The 19,330-nt window shown below is 38.4% G+C and overlaps 1 protein-coding gene across 15 annotated transcripts in view; it reads left to right on the top strand.

Moving 5' to 3' along the window:
• The window catches only part of PPHLN1 (periphilin 1), a 124,123-nt gene that overhangs the window by 18,941 nt on the left and 85,852 nt on the right, over positions 1-19,330 (top strand). For 11 of the 15 annotated variants that reach the window (XM_031001137.3, XM_055358057.2, XM_063694054.1 and 8 more), the window contains 2 exons: positions 6,841-7,005; positions 10,118-10,179. In XM_031001137.3, coding sequence (XP_030856997.1) covers positions 6,841-7,005; positions 10,118-10,179 — 227 coding nt within the window. The remainder of the gene's footprint in view (positions 1-6,840; positions 7,006-10,117; positions 10,180-19,330) is intronic. The other 4 variants (XM_063694056.1, XM_063694055.1, XM_063694053.1 and 1 more) reach the window with 1 other exon arrangement.

Genomic DNA, 19,330 nt, shown 5'->3' with positions numbered 1-19,330 from the left:
GATATTTATATTGAATCAAATAACCATCAACTTGGTGCTTTTACTTACTAAAATGAAAGCATTTCCTGTAACAGATAGTTATATTGGAATGTATGGCAAATTAAGAAGTAGCTGATTATTTTCTAACAAAACCATTTCACCATTTGGAAAACTAGGTATTTTATTCTGACCAGATTCTCATTAATGTAAGCAAACCGAAGAATTCTTATTACGCACACTTAGAGGGTCTTGTAGTAGTAATCTTAGGGGTGAGACCTCATCCCTAAGATGATGACAGATTTGAAAGTTTAAATTTCATTGAAGTATAACTTTCCAAAAGTATTTAAGTTTATGTGCAAGTTTTTTTTTTAATACCCTGCCAGAGTAGGTAAATTATCAATAGATAGACCTTTCATTTTAAATGAGCTACATATTCTTTTTATTTTTGGTCTGACTGATCATACCATTAATACTAACACCATTAATACTAACTTTGGAGTAGCAAATCCAATAAATTCTATGCATATTTTTTGGAAATTCTAGTAACATCCACAGAAAATTCTGATCTTTTTAATAAGGATACTTATATAATCATTAATATGTAGGTATATATTAATATCTATATTAGTATGTAGATATTTTTAATAAATAGAAGCAGTGAAAATTGATATCATTGATTGAGTAAATTGAGATTTTATATTTAAATTCAAGATTTGAAATATCTGCATTTGAAATAATAGAAATGTTTCAACTCCATTGAGTTTATTTTTTGATTAATTGAAAATGACCCTGTTAACCTTTTAAGGTAGTCTTTATAAGTCATAATTTTTTTTTCTGGTTTGTATATTATGGTGCCATTGTTTTTCAAAGTATTTTCCTCTTTTTTCTTTCCATTTTTTATTTGTTTACTTATTTTTAACATTAAATTTTATTGTGTATATTTGAGATTCACAACATGATGTTATGGGATACATATAGATGCAGGTACACATGGATGCATATTCATAGTACAGTGGTTACTGTAGTGAAGGAGACAAACATATTCATCATCCCACATAGTTACCTTTTTGTGTGATAAGAACACCTAAAATTTGTATATTTCACAAAAATTTCGAATGCAATACAATTTTATTAATTTCGGCCCTCATATTGTACATTAGACCTCTAGACTTATTCATCTTACTTAACTATTTTGTATTCCTTGACTTACCATTCCCCATTTCTTCCCCTACCCGTGGTAACCAGTTTCATCCTCTGTCTCTGTGTATTTGAGCTCTTTTTTGTTTTTTTTAAATTCCACATATAAATGATTATCATGCAATATTTTTTTGTGTGTGTATCTAGCTTATTTCACTTAGCATAATGTCCTTCGGGTATATCCATGTGTTGTAAATAGCAGTATCTCCCTCTTTTTATAAGGATGAATAATATTCCACTAATATATTTATATACCAGATTTTCTTGATCCATTTGTTCATCCATGGGAACTTAAGTTGTTTCTAAATTTGGCAATTGTAAATAATGCTGCAGTGAACATGGAAGTGTGAATATCTTGAACAGGTGGTGATTTCATCGCCTTTGGGTATACAGTATACCCAGAAGCGGGATTACTAGGTCATGTGGTAGTTTTATTTTTACTTTCTCTAGGAATTTCCATACCGTTTTCCATAATGGCTGTACCAGTCTACATTCCCACCAACAATGTATTAGGGTTCTCTTTCCCTCATACCCTCACCAACATTTGTTATCTCTTGTCTTTCTGACCATAGCCATCCTTAAGGGTGTGAGGGGGTATCTCATAGTGGTTTTAATTTGCATTTTCCCTGTGGTTAGTGATGTCAAGCACCTTTTCATATAACTGTTGACCTTTTTTTAAAAAAATTATTATTACTTGGAGATGGCATCTCACTCTGTTTTCCCAGGCTGGAGTGCAGTCACCAGTCAGCTCACTGCAGCCTTGAACTCCTAGGCTCAAGGGATCCTCTCACCTTAGCCTCCCAAGTATCTGCGCTTACAGGTGTGAGCAGCTGCGCCCAGCTGGCCTTTTTGTTTGTTTGTTTCTTTTCAACTAGCATCCTGGTGTAGTCAACATAGAGGTGGCATGAACCAGGGCCAGAATGCCAATCAGCTATTGGCTACTGTTCTCCCAGAAGTGTAATGCTTGCCTAGGTACAAGGCAACCTAGGAAGATGCCTACAGCTGGGGAGCTGGCCATTTTTATGTCTTCTTTGGAGAAATGCCTGTTTATGGTCTTTGTCCATTTTTAAATTGACTTTTTGCCAATATCTTTCTAAAATGGAGGTTCCAAACATTTCAGTAGTACCTTAAGTCTGTGTACCTATGTTAGCATACAGAAAGGAAAATTACATGTTTACAGCTTAATGTAAGATTTGCATAAGAATTTCAGTGTTATTATTTGTATTCATGTCTGGCAATGCAGGTAATAAAAATACTGTTTGAATTTCAACAATATAATCTTTTTGAAAGGGGCGGGCGCAGTGGCTCATGCCTGTAATCCCAGCACTTTGGGAGGCGTAGGCAGGTGGATTACCTGAGGTCAGGAATTCGAGACCAGCCTGACCAATACGGTGAAATCCTGTCTCTACTAAAAATACAAAAATTAGCTGGGCATGGTGGCATGCACCTGTAATCCCAACTACTCGGGAGGCTGAGGCAGGAGAATCACTTGAACCTAGGAGGTGTAGGTTGCAGTGAGCTGAGATTGCACCACTGCACTCTAGCCTGTGCCGCAGAGTGAGACTCCATCTCAAAGAATTTGAAAGGGAAATTCTGAATTCTTTGCCACTCATCATAGATTTTATTGGGAACAAAAATCCTTGAATGATATACCTGGATAAGACACGAACGCTTTAAAAATACAGTCCTCTTTGCTACAGGCTCCTGCAGTCATCTTTGTTTCCTTAAATCTTTTCATATAGCTAGGGAGTTTTCTTTAAGATCAGGTATCTACAGAGCAGAGATAGTATAATGTACATATATTTGAACACTCTCGAAATACCAACTTGGTCTTTATAGCCAGGTATAAGAGCTGTCATTGAATTTTTTTTTTCTTTTGCTGATTAAACAGCTTTTATTTTTATTTTATTTATTTTTTTGAGATGGAGTCTTGCTCTGTTGCCCCAGCTGGAGTGCAGTGGTGCGAGCTCAGCTCACTGCAACCTTTACCTCCTGGGTTCAAGCGATTCTCCTACCTCAGCCTCCTGAGTAGCTGGCACTACAGGCATGCACACCTCACCTGGCCAATTTTTTTTTTTTTTTTTTTTTTTTTTTTTTTTTTTAGTAGAAACGGGGTTTCACCGTGTTGGCCAGGCTGGTCTCAATCTCCTAACCTCAAGTGGTCCACCTGCCTTGACCTCCCAAAGTGCTAGGATTACAGGCATGAGCCACCATGCCCGGCCTTAAACAACTTAAAGAATGATTGTTTTCATTTACCTCAGTTGGTAAAGCAATTTTTTTAAATAAGTAACTAAGTGTGATTTGAATTTTACTTCTGCCAAAGTTTTACCAAATACATTTTACAATCCCCAAATAACTTTCTAATAACTGGGGCAGTTGAGCAGAGGAACAGAGTGCTTTGTAAAATAATAAGCTCTCTATTCATAGAAGTGTTTAGGCATGCATAGTCACCCCACCATCCCTCCAAATAATTGTATACAAACAAACAAGGATATTGTGTAATGGATTGTTATGGTTTATTGGAATTTGGAGAAGTCAGTTATTCTGATTTTATGAGTGACAAATTTTCAATTAGAAATGATGTAAATTGTAATTTTACTAATTTTGGCTTAATGTCAGTTTCTTTTTTTTTTTTGGGCAGCTTAGTATTTACTTAAATTTAATTGAAATCTCTGTGAAAGGTAGTTTGTAGAAGAATGAGTCAATATATTCATTTGTGTATCATATTTTATGTAAATGTAGAATATATCTTGTAATTTAATATCTAACATACTAAAGGAGGTAACCACCTTACATCCCCATGGGAAAAATTAGTTAGATCTTTTAAGCTCTCAAATAAATACAAACTACTGATTTTATTTTTTCCTGACCCATTGACAAATTTCCTAGCTATTGAGAGATTTGAATAGTATATAGTCATTTAATAACAATTGAATTGTTGTAGTCATTAGGGCTAAGAAGTAATTTAAGGAAACAGTTTGAGATACTTAGTATTTTTTTCCGTAGCTTTGCACAGTAGTAATGAATATAGCAAACATTTTTTGAGCACTTAGTGTGTGCCTGAACGCGGTACTAAACACTTTGCATTCCATTTCTCATTTAGTCCTCACAATGCCATGAGGTAGGTGTTAGTATTAATTTCATTTTACAGGCTCAGGGATGATAGATAAACAGCTCTGAAGGTTGGGCTTTATATTTTGTAAGTTTTGTTTTGTTTTTTTTTTTAATTTTTTTAGTATTTATTGATCATTCTTGGGTGTTTCTCGGAGAGGGGTATTTGGCAGGGTCATAGGACAATAGTGGAGAGAAGGTCAGCAGATAAACATGTGAACAAAGGTCTCTGGTTTTCCTAGGCAGAGGACCCTGTGGCCTTCTGCAGTGTTTGTGTCCCTGGGTACTTGAGATTAGGGAGTGGTGATGACTCTTAACGAGCATGCTGCCTTCAGGCATCTGTTTAACAAAGCACATCTTGCACTGCCCTTAATCCATTTAACCCTGAGTTGACACAGCACATGTTTCAGTGAGCACAGGGTTGGGGGTAAGGTCATAGATTAACAGCATCCCAAGGCAGAAGAATTTTTCTTAGTACAGAACAAAATGGAGTCTCCTATGTCTACTTCTTTCTACACAGACACAGTAACAATCTGATCTCTCTTTCTTTTCCCCACATTTCCCCCTTTTCTATTCGACAAAACCGCCTTCGTCATCATGGCCCGTTCTCAATGAGCTGTTGGGTACACCTCCCAGACGGGGTGGTGGCCGGGCAGAGGGGCTCCTCACTTCCCAGACGTGGTGGCCGGGCAGAGGGGGCCCCCCACCCCCCAGACGGGGCGGCCGGGCAGAGGCGCCCCCCCACCTCCCAGACGGGGCGGCTGCCGGGCGGGGGCGCCCCCCACCTCCCAGACGGGGCGGCTGCCGGGAGGGGGCGCCCCCCACCTCCCAGACCGGGCGGCCGGGGGAGGCGCCCCTCACCTCCCAGACGGGGTGGTCGCCGGGCAGAGGCGCTCCTCACCTCCCAGATGGGGTGGTGGCCGGGCAGAGGCGCTCCCCACATCCCAGACGATGGGCAGCCTGGCAGAGATGCTCCTCACTTCCTAGACGGGATGACCGCCAGGAAGAGGCGCTCCTCACTTCCCAGGCTGGGCGGCCGGGCAGAGGGGCTCCTCACATCCCAGACGATGGGCGGCCGGGCAGAGACGCTCTTCACTTCCTAGATGGGATGGCAGCCAGGAAGAGGCGCTCCTCACTTCCCAGAGTGGGCGGCCGGGCAGAGGGGCTCCTCACATCCCAGACGATGGGCGGCCAGGCAGAGACGCTCCTCACTTCCTAGACGGGGTGGTGGCCGGGCAGAGGCTGCAATCTCAGCACTTTGGGACGCCAAGGCAGGCGGCTGGGAGGTGGAGGTTGTAGCGAGCGGAGATCACGCCACTGCACTCCAGCCTGGGCAACATTGAGCATTGAGTGAGCGAGACTCTGTCTGCAATCCCGGCACCTCGGGAGGCTGAGGCGGGCAGATCACTCGAGGTCAGGAGCTGGAGACCAGCCCAGCCAACACTGTGAAACCGCGTCTCCACCAAAAAATACAAAAACCAGTCGGGCGTGGCGGCGCGTGCCTGCAATCCCAGGCACTCGGCAGGCTGAGTCAGGAGAATCAGGCAGGGAGGTTGCAGTGAGCCGAGATCGCGGCAGTACAGTCCAGCCTCGGCAACAGAGGGAGACCCTGGAAAGCGGGAGAGGGAGACGAGGGAGAGGGGGAGACCGTGGCAAGCGGCAGAGGGAGAGGGAGAGGGGGAGGGTGAGAGGGAGAGGGTTTTGTTTTTTTCCAGATTAGTTAGTTCATATTGATCTTATGTTATATCAGGCTTTCCTTTTTTTTTTTTAACGTATATCTCATTTGATATTGATTGATGTGTCATGAATGCCCAAGACCAGATTATGTACAGATATATGTTCTGTAGCTCTCTACTTCTTTCTGTGGATAATCGTTTTTGTTATTTTATAGCAGCTACTAACCTAAGACATATGTTCTCCCTGCGTCCAATTCCCCATGTCTCACAGAAAACCTACTCATTTTTTAAAACATTAACAATGTATTCCAGTACTTCGAAAATTAGTTCAAATTTTATATCAGCTTTTATTTTGCTTCTAGACCTGTAAAGCCAATCTCCTCCCTCCATTACTGCTGGAAAAATAGCAAAATGTTTCCTTTTGATCATTCTGGCTCAATATCATCATTAGCTGTTGCTCGTGGGGAAATAGCTAATATTTCTTCTAAATAGTATAGTAGACCAAATATGAGAGCTGTCTTACATAATTTTATTTCTAAAATTGTTAGGCAATTAGGGATAGAGCTACTGTAACATTCTGTCTTAAGTTTATTTTTTACTAAAATGATAATATTGTATTTTTTCTTTTACTTATGATTGGTTTTCGCATTGCTGCATGTCATTTTGAACACCTGGCTTTCTTCGTTGAACAACTTGATTTGCTTTAATCCACGTGAAGACCTTAGTATTAGTTATGTTTATGTTATTTCATTAATGCTTTTGTTTATACATTTAGCTCATTCGATTAAGGGTAAGAACTCCTGTGCTTTTTAAAAACCTTTCCAAAACCAAATAGAGAAATTAGTGATTTGTATATATTTCTTTTTGTCTGTTTTAGGATGGCTACAATAGACTAGTTAATATTGTGCCAAAGAAACCACCACTGCTAGACAGACCTGGTGAAGGAAGCTACAATAGATATTACAGTCATGTTGATTACCGAGACTATGACGAGGGCCGCAGTTTTTCTCATGATCGAAGAAGTGGTCCACCTCACAGAGGAGTATGTAAATTTCCCCCATGTACTAATTGTTATTTCTTATAAGTTTAAAATTAATGTAATTTAAAAATTTATGTGACGGCCGTGAAAGCAGTTGAATAAACACTTTCTGCTTGATGCTCTCACGTGAATTGCCTGCTGGAGCTGTCAGATGGGACCTAATAGTCAAGAATCTTGGGGTACTGGACAAAGTAGGTAAGCACTCTGGGTGGCACTATCTAAATGAAATTAATTCCAACCAGCCTGCTTTTTTTATTCCCCTAAATTGGCAGGGATTTGCAAAACCATTTAAAGGTAATCTGTTGTCTTGGTACTTAATAAGTGATGAGCAGGTGGTTACCATTTCTTACTAGATAACCCACTTAATTTTTTTTTTTTTTTGAGACAGAGTCTTACTCTGTCCCCCAGGTTGGGGTGCAGTGGCACGATCTCGGCTCACTGCAACCTGTGCCTCCTGGGTTCAAGTGATTCTCCTGCCTCACCCTCCCAAGTAGCTGGAATTACAGGCACGTGCCACCGTGCCTGGCTAATTTTTGTATTTTCAGTAGAGACAGGGTTTCACCATGTTGGCCAGGCTGGTCTTGAACTCCTGACATCAAGTGGGAGGCCACTTGATGATCAAGTGGGAGGCCCACCTCGGCCTCCCAAAGTGTTAGGATTATAGGCGTGAGCCACCACTCCCAGCCTAAAGTCTATTTATTAACTGAGATTAGAAAGCACTCAAAACATCGTCATAGGAAGCAATTTAAAAATGTTAGCTGGCTGGGCATAGCGGCTCACACCTGTAATCCCAGCACTTTGGGAGGCTTAGGTAGGTGGATCACCTGAAGTCAGGAGGTCGAGACCAGTCTGGCCAACATGGTGAAACCCTGTCTCTACTAAAAATACAAAAATCAGCCAGGTGTGGTGGTGGGTGCCTGTAATCCCAGCTACTTGGGAGGCTGAGGCAGGGGAATTGCTTAAACCTGGGAGGTGGAGGTTGCAGTGAGCCGAGATCGCGCCACTGCACTCCAGCCTGGGTGACAGAGCGAGACTTTGTCTCAAAAAAAAAAAAAAAGTTAGCTGCTATTATTACTATTACAACTCGCTTCTCTTGAGCATTCTTAATAATCTAGAAGTATGTATTTAATGTTGCAGTAATCTGTAATTGAACTTAATACTATTCTGTGATGGAATTCCTCTGTCCTACCTTGCATGTTTTCAGTATTCCTCAGCTAGGTTGTTTTCCCACCTTTTCTCTTTTTCCCCCTTTCCTACTGTGTAATATGACAATTAACAGTACATATTCAAACCCTGTTTATAAAATAATTTGACCTCACATTGGCTGTTGGAATTAGTTTTCATACTTTACGCTTGAAGAAATGGAGGTAAGGTGATTTACTCAGGATCGGTATGTATGGGAGTCTGGTTTCTCTTACTACTGCATCATAGTGACCCCTAACAATTCCAAAGTTGTAATGAGACTATTCAGTGTTTTCTCGTGTTTGTTTCTAAAGTTTGGGGTTTTATAGCTTTCTTAGTTTTCACAGAATTGATTTTTATTTTATTCAGCTTTTGAATGTCATGCTGCTTTTTGTGGTCCTCATATTTATTAAATTTTTTATTTTATTTCAGTAGCTTTTGGGGTTCAAGTAGCTTTTGGTTACATGGATGAGTTGAATAGTGGTGAAAGTTTGAGATTTTGGTGCACCGTCTCAGTTATTACCACTTTTATGAAAATCCTATGTGAGTTTTCTATTCATTGGACCAGTTTGTATTTGAAACCTAATGAAAATGATTTTTTTTTCTAAAAACTTGTAGCATAATAAAGCTTCAATGGCAGTTTTTTCTAATATTGTTACCAATTGTGTTTGTCTTTATACTTTTGTGTGTATAACATTTTTTCTTTAAATTCTCTTCAAACAAACAAGCATACTTGTGATCCTTAAGAGTCTCATGACACTAATTCTTATATAGAGTTCAGTTATGTAATGCAGATTACTTGATTTAATATTTTATTAGTACTGTTAAGTTTTGAATTGTGTTTATATTTAATATTGAGATGGAAAATGATTATATTTTATTTATATAAGAATAGAGTGTGTGATGCTGAAGAGGAAGATGAGGATATTTATTTTAGACGAATGCGTTTTCCTGATACGTAATTTGCATATTGTATTATTCTATGTATAATTTTCTTTATTTATTTTTTGAGACAGAGTCTCATTCTGTTGCCCAGGCTGGAGTGCAGTGGCACGAACTTGGCTCAGTACAACCTCCGGCTCTTGGGTTCAAGTAATTCTCCTGCCTCAGCCTCCCGAGTAGCTGGGACTATAGGTGCACGCCACTGTGCCCGGCTAATTTTTGTAGAGATGGGGTTTCACCATGTTGGCCAGGCTGGTCTCGAAATCCTGAACTCAAGTGATATACCCTCCTTGGCATCCTAAAGTGCTGGAATTACAGGCGTGAGCCACTGCGCCTGGCCAATTCTGTGTGTAATTTTAAAGTAATTTGGTGTGGATTGCTATATGGTTCTTTTTTATGTACCTTTGCAGATATGTCTTAGAGAACAAAATGTGCTTTGTTTGATTAATTTTAAATTTATTTAAACTTAAATAAATTTAAATCTTATTCTGATATAGATTATCAATAAGTGACAGTTTCTTATATTGTTTCCAGTTTGGTTTTTAATTGAAAATAAGGTGAGAAAATAAAACTTGAGCAGGAAAAATGGGAAAGTAGCAAGTTTTTCATTGGGCTTGAAACTGAAAATTGGTGAGAGAACTTGACAGAAGGAAAAATGTGAGGTCGAGAAATGTGTGCTTTATTAAATTTAGACTTTGTCCTCAAATAGCCCTTTACTGTTGTGATATTGATATATGTATCTTTGGCAATTAGCTTGTTTGAGTCTACCAAAGAAATAATTTAAGCATTTTAATAGAGATAAATGGTACCACAGGTTCTCAGTCAGTCTACTCTTTCAGTTGTTGAAATGGATGACTTGCTGAATGTTTTTCCCTTTTTATGCCTTTGAAGTTTAGGGAAATTCAGTCTAGTTTCTGGTAGTATTGTTAGATATATCCCACTTGTCCAAAATAATGTAAACAAATAGCTAAGTAGCTTTTTTATGTTACAGGATGAATCTGGTTATAGATGGACAAGAGACGATCATTCTGCAAGCAGGCAACCTGAATACAGGTAAAAGGATAAAAATAATAGCATAAGTACTTTGATACTTGACTCACCGTGATGTCTGCTTTGGAAATACAGACTCAAGGCACATAGATGAAATATTTTACTGGGATTTTAAATTTTGAAAGCAACAAGCATTATATTCTTTTTGTGACTATGTAGTATAATAGCACTGATAACTAGTGTTTCACATCTCTTGGCATTTTGTAACTCATAAAAAAATATTTAAAAATATTTGGGCCTGGTGCGGTGGCTCACACTGTTAATCTCCGTGCTTTGGGAGGCCAAGGCGGGCAAAGCACTTGAGGTTAGGAGTTTGAGACCAGCCTGGCCAACATGGTGGAACCCTGCCTTTACTAAAAATACAAAAAAAAAAAGAAAAAAAAATTAGCTGGGCATGGTGGCGGGTGCCTGTAATCCCAGCAACTAGGGAGGTTGAGGCAGGAGGATTGCTTGAACCTGGGAGGTGGAGGTTGCAGTGAGCTGAGATCGTGCAGCTGCACTCCAGCCTGGGCAACAGAGTGAGACTCCGCCTAAAAAAAAAAAAAAAAAAGAACTATTGTGATTTAGTTTTGCAATCTAATTATTAAATTATTAATATGTGGTATGGATTATGAGGTTTGCTTAATTAGTATTTGATTTGATAGGTTTGCTTAATTAGAAAGTAAGGCTTTTTTTCAGAAGTATTCTGGAAATATTTGGGTTCTTACAAAGTCTATTATAAGGCATCTCAGTTTCTTTAATTAATAAAGTTCTTTTGGGAAACACATTTTGCAAGGGCCTCAATCATTGTTGGCTTTGATTACTTACAGAGGGCATCTAATAGAATAGTTGTGGGAAAGAAACGATGGATACATTTAAATCGATTGATAGTTTTTGTTTTTAAATGACATCACAGTGGTGGTATCGAAAGTTGTAAAAGGAGCCTTGTAGAGATTTCTTATGAACTATCAGGGAAAATAACCCCAGTCTCATAGAGAGTGGCAAGGCATCAACTGTCACAACTCCAAAGATGCCAAAAGTAGACAAGATTCAGTGGATCAGAGCAAGACAGATTTTTATTCACAGCACAGCAATCAGCAGGAGGATCAGCATTGTAGTGTAGGTTCCCTGTCCCCAAATCCCACAGGGCGATGTGATAGGCACAGATGGTGACTATGCACACAGTGGGATACGCTGTGGCTGTGGAACCCAGGGTCAAGAGCTTGGTACCTTTTGTAGAAAGCAGAAAGCAAGCTAGTCCTCCTTTCCCTGGGAGTGACCTGCCATAGTAGTCACATTGTGGTCACCTTAACCTATTTAATTGTCTCTGTAACCAGCTACAGAAACTGTTCAGTGTCAGTGGATAGTTAGGTCTTGGAATTTGGCATACATGGCAATTATGTGCAGGGACATTCAGAACCCATGGCAGACTGTTTCTTCCAAAAGAAGCAATAGAATAGATGCCGAAAAAAAATGCTTTGATAAAATTAATCACTAAGTAGTTATAAAAATAGCCAGCTGGGAATGGAAAGAGAATTTCCTTGACCGGGTAATTGGGCATTTGCTGTACTGAATGGTAAAACTAGAAACATTTGCTTTAAAATCAGAACAAAACAATGACACCTAGTCACTGCTTCCACTCAACATGGTAACAACGCCTACAGTAATGCGAAAAATAAATAAGTTGTAGGAATTAGAATGAAAAACGCAACTACTTAAAGATGATATAATTATGCAGAAAATCTAGGAAAGTCTATAGACTGTAAGAACTATTAGGAAATAAGCAAGGTCCAATGTAATAAGATCAGCTATCAGCATAAATTAGAAAATTTGTTTTCAAAATACTATAGCATGAAAACTGTAATGAGTGATAGGAATAAACTCACCAAAAGTGTATGAGGCCTATACAAGGAAATTACAAATCATTTCTAAAGGAAATAAAAGTGAATCAGAGTAAAAGGAGAATCATGACATCCTTAGCGAGGAAGACTCAGTATCATATAAGTGTCAGTTCTCCTCAAATTAAGGTGGTAATTCAATTTGGTTCCAGTCAAAGATCAAAATTTTTTTTATTTTTTATTTTGCACGGAAGTTGACAAGTTGATTTTAAGACTAATATGAAAGAGTAAAGGGCTAAATGGCAAAAATGCCTTGAAAAAGATGTGAAGACTCAAGATACCATATGTGCATAATTATAAAGCTGTAGTGATGTAAACAGTGTTGTACTGTTGATGTCAAATAGACCAGTGAAACAGAGTCTGCAAATAAAACTAGATATATCTGGAGTTTGGGGTACAGTAGCAGTGGCATTACAAATCCAATGGAGAAAGAATGAACTTTTCAATAAATAGTGTGCTGGGACAAACATTTCAAAAACATGACATTGGAAGCTGATATATCCAAATAATATCTGACATAATTAAGACCTATGTGAAAGGCAGAATTGTAAAACACTTTTAAAAATTAGATCAGCTAGTGGCTTATCTTTCTCCTCCGAAGAAATATCTCCCAAGAAATTTATTTTAGCTTGTTTTTATTTATTTATATTAATTTTTATTTGTATAAATTTGATGGATACGAGTGCAGTTTTGTTGCATGAATATATTGTGTAGTGGTGAAGTCTGGGTTTTTAGTGTATCCACCACTTGAATAATGTATATTGTACCCATTAAGTAATTTCTCATCCCTCACTCGCCTCCCACCCTTCCACATCTCTGTCTGTCATTCCACTATGTCCATATGTACACATTGTTTAGCTTCCACTTATTAGTGAGAAGTGAGAACATTCAGTCTCTGACTTTATGTTTCTGAGTTGTTTCACTTAAGATAATGGCCTGCAGTTCCATGCATGTTGCTGCAGAAGACATGATTTCATTCTTTTTTTATGGCCGAATAGTATGCCATTGTATATATGTACTACATTTTCTTTATCCAGTCATCCATTGACGGACATTTAGGTTGATTCTATATCTTTCCCATTGTGATTTTTCAGTTTGTAAAATAACAGTTTTTATGTTACTTTTAATTTTCTCTTCCTGTCTTTTTTTTATAACATTTTGTGTATGTATATAACATTTTACATAAATGAAATAAAAACATATATATAAATCTCTAATCCCCACAGCCATGATAACATCTTGGTATAAGTTCTTCTATATTTTTCTCTATATTCATAAACATTTAGGGTTTTTGATCATTTAATTGAGTCTTTTTTTGTTGTTTGTTTTGAGACAAAGTTCTGCCACCCAGGCTTGAATGCAATGGTGTGGTCACGGCTCCCTGTGGCCTTGATCTGTCAGGCTTAAGCATTCCTCCTGCCTCAGCCTCCTGAGTAGCTAGGACCACAGGTGTATGCCACCACACCCATCTATTTTATTTTATTTTATTTTATTTTTTAACTATTTTGTAGAGATGAGGTCTCACTTTATTGCCTAGGATGGTCTTGAACTCCTGGGCTCAAGCGATCCTCCTGCCTTGGTCTCCCAAAGTGCTGGGATTATAGGCGTGAGCCATTGTTCCCGGCCAAATTGAATCTTTTTAATGGTCAAGTAATAGTCCATGGTGAGGATATGTCAAATAATTTAGCTGGTCACTCTGTTTACAGTACAAAACAGTGCTGCAGTAAATTCTAGTACATAATATTTTCATGAAATAGTACTTTAGTTTTTACGAGATAGGTTACTAGAAGCAGAATTTCTGGGTCAGTGGGTATATATATGTATTTTAAATATTAATAGATGTCAGTTTGCCTGCTAAAAATGGTTTAACATGTGTGTTTCATTTTTTAAATAAAAATCTAAACATTTTAATTTAGATAATTATTTTTCTTTCTTATTTACTAATATAAGTAGTTTGAAATTTCCTTTAAGTAGTGCCATGACAGTATCCCATGATTCTGATATATAGTAATTTACACAGATTCTGACATATTGTATTCTAATTATTCTGTGATCACAATGTTGCCTGTACTGTAATTTTACTTTCAAAATCCACTGATTATTAATGGTTCATTAGTTGATCAGCTTCCATAACTGTACCATGGGCATTAAAACAAGGTATATTCTCTGTTTTCAGAGTATGGAGTTCATTCTGTATGGTATATTCATTCATTTATTAAATATTTCTTGTAGTATCTGATATGTCAAATGCTCTTCTAGTCTCTGGGAATATAAAGCCTCTGTCTTCATGTAGCCTACATTTTAATATGAATTATACATATTTAACAAATAACAAAACATAATTTTTACAAAGAAAAAGCAGGGAATAGAGAGTATTTGTACTGTCCACACCTGCTTGTGTCTTCACTTGACGTCTGAGTTATCTTCAATAATGTCTCAGGTTTTATGCTATCACAGTAGCTATAGCTTTTACTGCCTGGCATCTATCTGGCTTCTGTAAGCTGTTCTCTATATCAGGTGGGCTCATTGACGATTTCCTACTTGAAAGACTTTGTGAACAGAAAATAGCTGTTGTTGTAGAAAAAGATTTAATGCATTGTGAACCATGCAAAGAGAATTGTTACATCTATTGGTAATGTTCTGAGCAGTTAGGAAAGCCATGTCAGTATTTTTGTTTTTGTCAGTGGGGTGTACAAAGTGATTCTTTGTGCTGTAGGAAGAAAATATTAAAAGATTTGAAAAATTGACCAGGTGGGATGGCTCACGCCTGTAATCCCAACATTTTGGGAGGCTGAGACAGGCAGATCACGTGAGGTCAGGAGTTTGAGACCAGCCTGGCCATTATGACAAAACCTTGTCTCCACAAAAAATACAAAAATTAGTCAGGCATGGTGGCAAACACCTGTAGTCCCAGCTACTCGGGAGGCTGAAGCAGGAGAATCACTTGAACTCAGGAGATGGAGGCTGCAGTGAGCTGAGATCACCCATTGCACTCCATCCAGCCTGGGTGACAGAGCAAGACTCCGTCTCAAAAAAAAAAAAAAAAAAAGAAAAAGAAAAATTGCAAGAATAACTGAAAGAACTCCTATGTAACCCTTCACTAGAGATTTCATTAATGTCTCCAGAAATGTCCCCAGTAATGTGCTTTATAGCAAAAAACTTTAATCTGGGCTCATAAGTCACATTTTCATAAGCTTCTTCAATCTGGAACAGCTCCTTATTCTTCCCTTGATTTTTATGGTTTAGTGTTTTTGGCAAGATGAATACAGGGCAAGTTTTTTTTTTTTTCTTTCTCAGTTTAGGTTTGTCCAGTGTTTCTTCATGATTAGAGATTAGGTCTAGGTTATACGTTTTTGCCAGGACAGTTCCTGAAGTGATGCTGAATTCTTTTTTTTTTTTTTTTTTTTGAGATGAGGTCTCACTCTGTCACCCAGGCTGAGGTCTCACTCTGTCACCCAGGCTGGAGTGCAATGGTGTGGTCTCGGCTCACTGCAACCTCTGCCTCCCAGATTCAAGTGATTCCCCTGCCTCAGCCTCCAAGTAGCTGGGACTACAGGCGTGTGCCACCACCCCTGGCTAATTTTTGTATTTTTAGTAGAGACGAGGTTTCATTATGTTGGCCAGGCTGCTCTTGAACTCCTAACCTCGTGATCTGCCCACCTTGGCCTCCCAAAGTGCTTGGATTACAGGCATGAGCCACCGCGCCCAGCCGCCGAATTCTTTTTCTTCCTATAGGCTGTACATGTTGTTTGTGTCGTTATTGGTATAGTTGACTTTCATCACTTGTTTAAGATGGAGTCTGCAAAGTTTCTTTACTGTTAAGTTGTCCTTCCCCCTGAAATTGCTTTGTGTGGAGTTACTTTGAAACTATATGATTGAATCATTTCCTGTTCCACTTTCAGCTGCTAGTTTTAGCATCCACTGATGGTTTTGCCTGAGTTAATTATCAATATTATGGACATAGTATTTATGTCCCCCCAAATTCATGTTGAAACCTTAGCCCCCCATTGTGATAGTATTAGGAGGTTAGGCCTTTTAGGAGGTGAGATTTGGTCATAAAGGTGGATTCCTCATGAATGGGATTGGTGCCTTATTAAGAAGAGACATAAGAGCTTGCTCTCCACCATGTGAGTATACAATGAGAAGACAACCATCGTCAGACCAAGAAGAAAGTCCTCACTGGACACCAGATCTGCTGGTACCTTGATCTTGGATTTCCCAGCTCCAGAACTATGAGAAATATAAATAGTTTGTTGTTTAAGCCTATGATAATTTGTTACGGCAGTCCAACCGTACTAAGACAAATATAATGGGTTTTAATGGGTGGTTAGACCATTCTTTCTATATTTATTATGCTGGCATTCTATTGTAAGGAAGAACATTCTCCTCACCTCTTTACTCCCTTAAAACAGACAAAACTTTGTTTATATATGTATGGACTAATAAATGCCTATTTTATTCAGCGAGTTGTAATTCATTGCTGTCACTATTTTGATGCTTAAATTTGGCCAGTGAGAGTCCCTTCAAGTTAGCTTCTGTGGTTGGTTGGTTTTGTTTTTCAAATATTTGCTTGTGACAGAATATATGTAACATAATAAAGTATGCCATTTACACAATTTTTATGTACACAATTCATGAGCATTAATTCTGTTGACAGTGTTGAATAGAATTAATTTAATTCTGGTGGGTACAGAAACCCACATTTGAATTGTTTTCAACTTTTGGCATTGTGAATAATGCTACAGTGAACATTGGCCTACAAATACCTCTTTTGAGTCCGTGTTTTCAGTTTTTTGGGTACATATGTAAGAGTGGAATTACTGAATCATATGGTAATCTATGCTTATCTTTTTGAGGAACCATCAAGCCATTTTCCCTAGTGGCAGCACCATTTTACTTTCCTGTTAGCAATGTATAAAGTTCCCAGTTGCTCCACGTTCTTGCCAATGCTTGTTATATTCCATGTGTTTGTGTCTGTGTGTGTGTAACCATCCTCATGAGTGTAAAGTCATATCTTATTGTGGTTTTGATTTGCATTTTCCTAATGATGACTAGTGATGATGAACATCATTTCTTGTGCTTATTGTTCATTTGTATATCTTTGGAGTAACGTCTGTTTTGAGTTTTTTTATTTTTTTTAACTGGGTTTTTTGTCTTTCTGTTGTTGAATTTTAGGAGTATGATATTAAACTGTACGTGATACATGATTTGCAATATTTTCTTCCATTCTGTTGATTGTCTTTTTACTTCATTGATAATATTCTTTGATGCACATTTTAAATTTTGATGAAGTCCAATTTATCTAATTTTTTTCTTTTGTTACTCATGCTTTTGGTGTCATATCTAAGAATCCATTGCCAAACCAAGGTCATCTGTGTTGTTTTGACATGTCCACGTCATTCTTTGGTCACCTCTTTCTGACACAAGATGTTTCAGTCTCTTCTGAAGCTTCTCTGCCTCACTCTAAATTCAGGTGTTTCTCCAAGGAGCACAGGCCTTCTATAGTGGAGAGTGATTTTTTGAAGCTAAGAATCTGAACACACAGACACACACACAGACTTTTACTTCTGCATTTATTTTTATACAGTGTTTATGTGTATTCATGACTATGAGATCATGGCATTACCTTTTCTTTTATTGCATACTTTTATCTCCTTTTTCCATCTATGGGAAATCTGGCTCCCAGTTGTTAGGAGAGACAGTCCTCCATGGGTGTCTTGCACTCCTGCACATCTTGCCAAGATATGCAAGACCCTGGTCACTCATTATTCAGGGTAGTTCTCAGAGATGTGTTTGTAATGAGCAATCTTGAAGGCCAGAGTAATGTCTCCCTGTTTGTCAAACAGCAGGCTTGCTTATTGCTTGGTGTAAAAATGGTGGGTTCCTTAAGTTCAGTGTTCCTCAGTTGTGACCCACACCCACTGCATGTGCCACATTTATCTAGGCTTATATCATGTTACCCCTGGACTTGGTACCAGAGAGAACTGACACAAACATGCCAATGCTTGTGTTGCTATGCTATGAGTGATAAAGTTTTTTCTCTGACCCAGAAGTCTGCTAGGATCCAGGAAACAGTAACAGTCTTAATTTATAACCTTGTAGGTAAGGCAAAGTCAAATTCCAGACCTGACACCAGTATCATCACTGTGTTTGTTCACACCCCTAAATGTGGTTATTATCCTGACCCCATGAGTCTTTCTTATTGCTCTCTCCAGCACCTTTTTTAAAATTAATTAATTAATTAAAAAAAAATTATTTTTTTGTAGTTTGCCACCACTGGGTGGGTGTTACAGGGCCACCTTGCTTTCACACCATCTTCCACAGGCCTATTACTGGCAGTGGAACTTTATACTCTAGCTATTTTTTTTTCACTTTGTTATGTGTTTCATGCTGTGGAACATACTTTATAAATCTAGTATACATGTATTAGTGGTTTATATTCAAATGTGTTTTACTAATGGAAGTGTGGAATCATTGGAAGCAACTGGATTAAATAACAGCTAATGGAAGAAAAGAGAATGTGTCAAGTTTTCTGTCATTTTCCCTGATGCCCACTCCCCACTGTCCCGCCCCGCTCTGAAAGTGATCACTTTCATATTTGGGCATGCCTGGTGAAGTTATCTACATTTCAAGTGTGTCATCACCTGCTCATCTTGTTTCTATATTTACACAATGATTATATTGTCTATTTTTTCAAAACATACTTATAGATGAAATTCAGAATATATCAGGATTTATTTCATTTTGTATCAAAGAAACATGCTATACTCTACCAAGAGTTAGTGACTTAGAATGAGGTTGTTTTCAGGTCATTTTTTCCCTCTGTAGTTATGAGATCTTATAATAAACCTTAGCGGTCGGGCGCAGTGGCTCACACCTGTAATCCCAGCATTTTGGGAGGCTGAGGTGGGCAGATCACTTGAGGCCAGGAGTTTGAGACCAGCCTGGCCAACATGGCGAAACCCTGTCTCTACTAAAAATACAAAAATTAGCCAGGCATGGTGGCATGTGCCTGTAGTCCCAGCTACTCAGGAGGCTGAGGCAGGAGAATCGCTTGAACCTGGGAAGCGGAGGTTGCAGTGAGCCAAGATTGCACCACTGTACTCCAGCTTGGGCAACAAGAGCAAAACTCTGTCTCAAAATAAAATAAAATAATAATAGTAATAAATCTTAGGATGGAACTGATTTGAAGTATTATATAATGTTGAAAAATATGGAACAAGAGTGTCATCAAGTGGCCAATATACTTTACTTTTAAAAGCTAGGGGCTGGGTGTG

This window comes from Gorilla gorilla, chromosome 10 (assembly GCF_029281585.2).
Source record: "Gorilla gorilla gorilla isolate KB3781 chromosome 10, NHGRI_mGorGor1-v2.1_pri, whole genome shotgun sequence".
NCBI lineage: Eukaryota > Metazoa > Chordata > Mammalia > Primates > Hominidae > Gorilla > Gorilla gorilla.
This window is presented reverse-complemented; position numbering and strand designations above follow the sequence as displayed.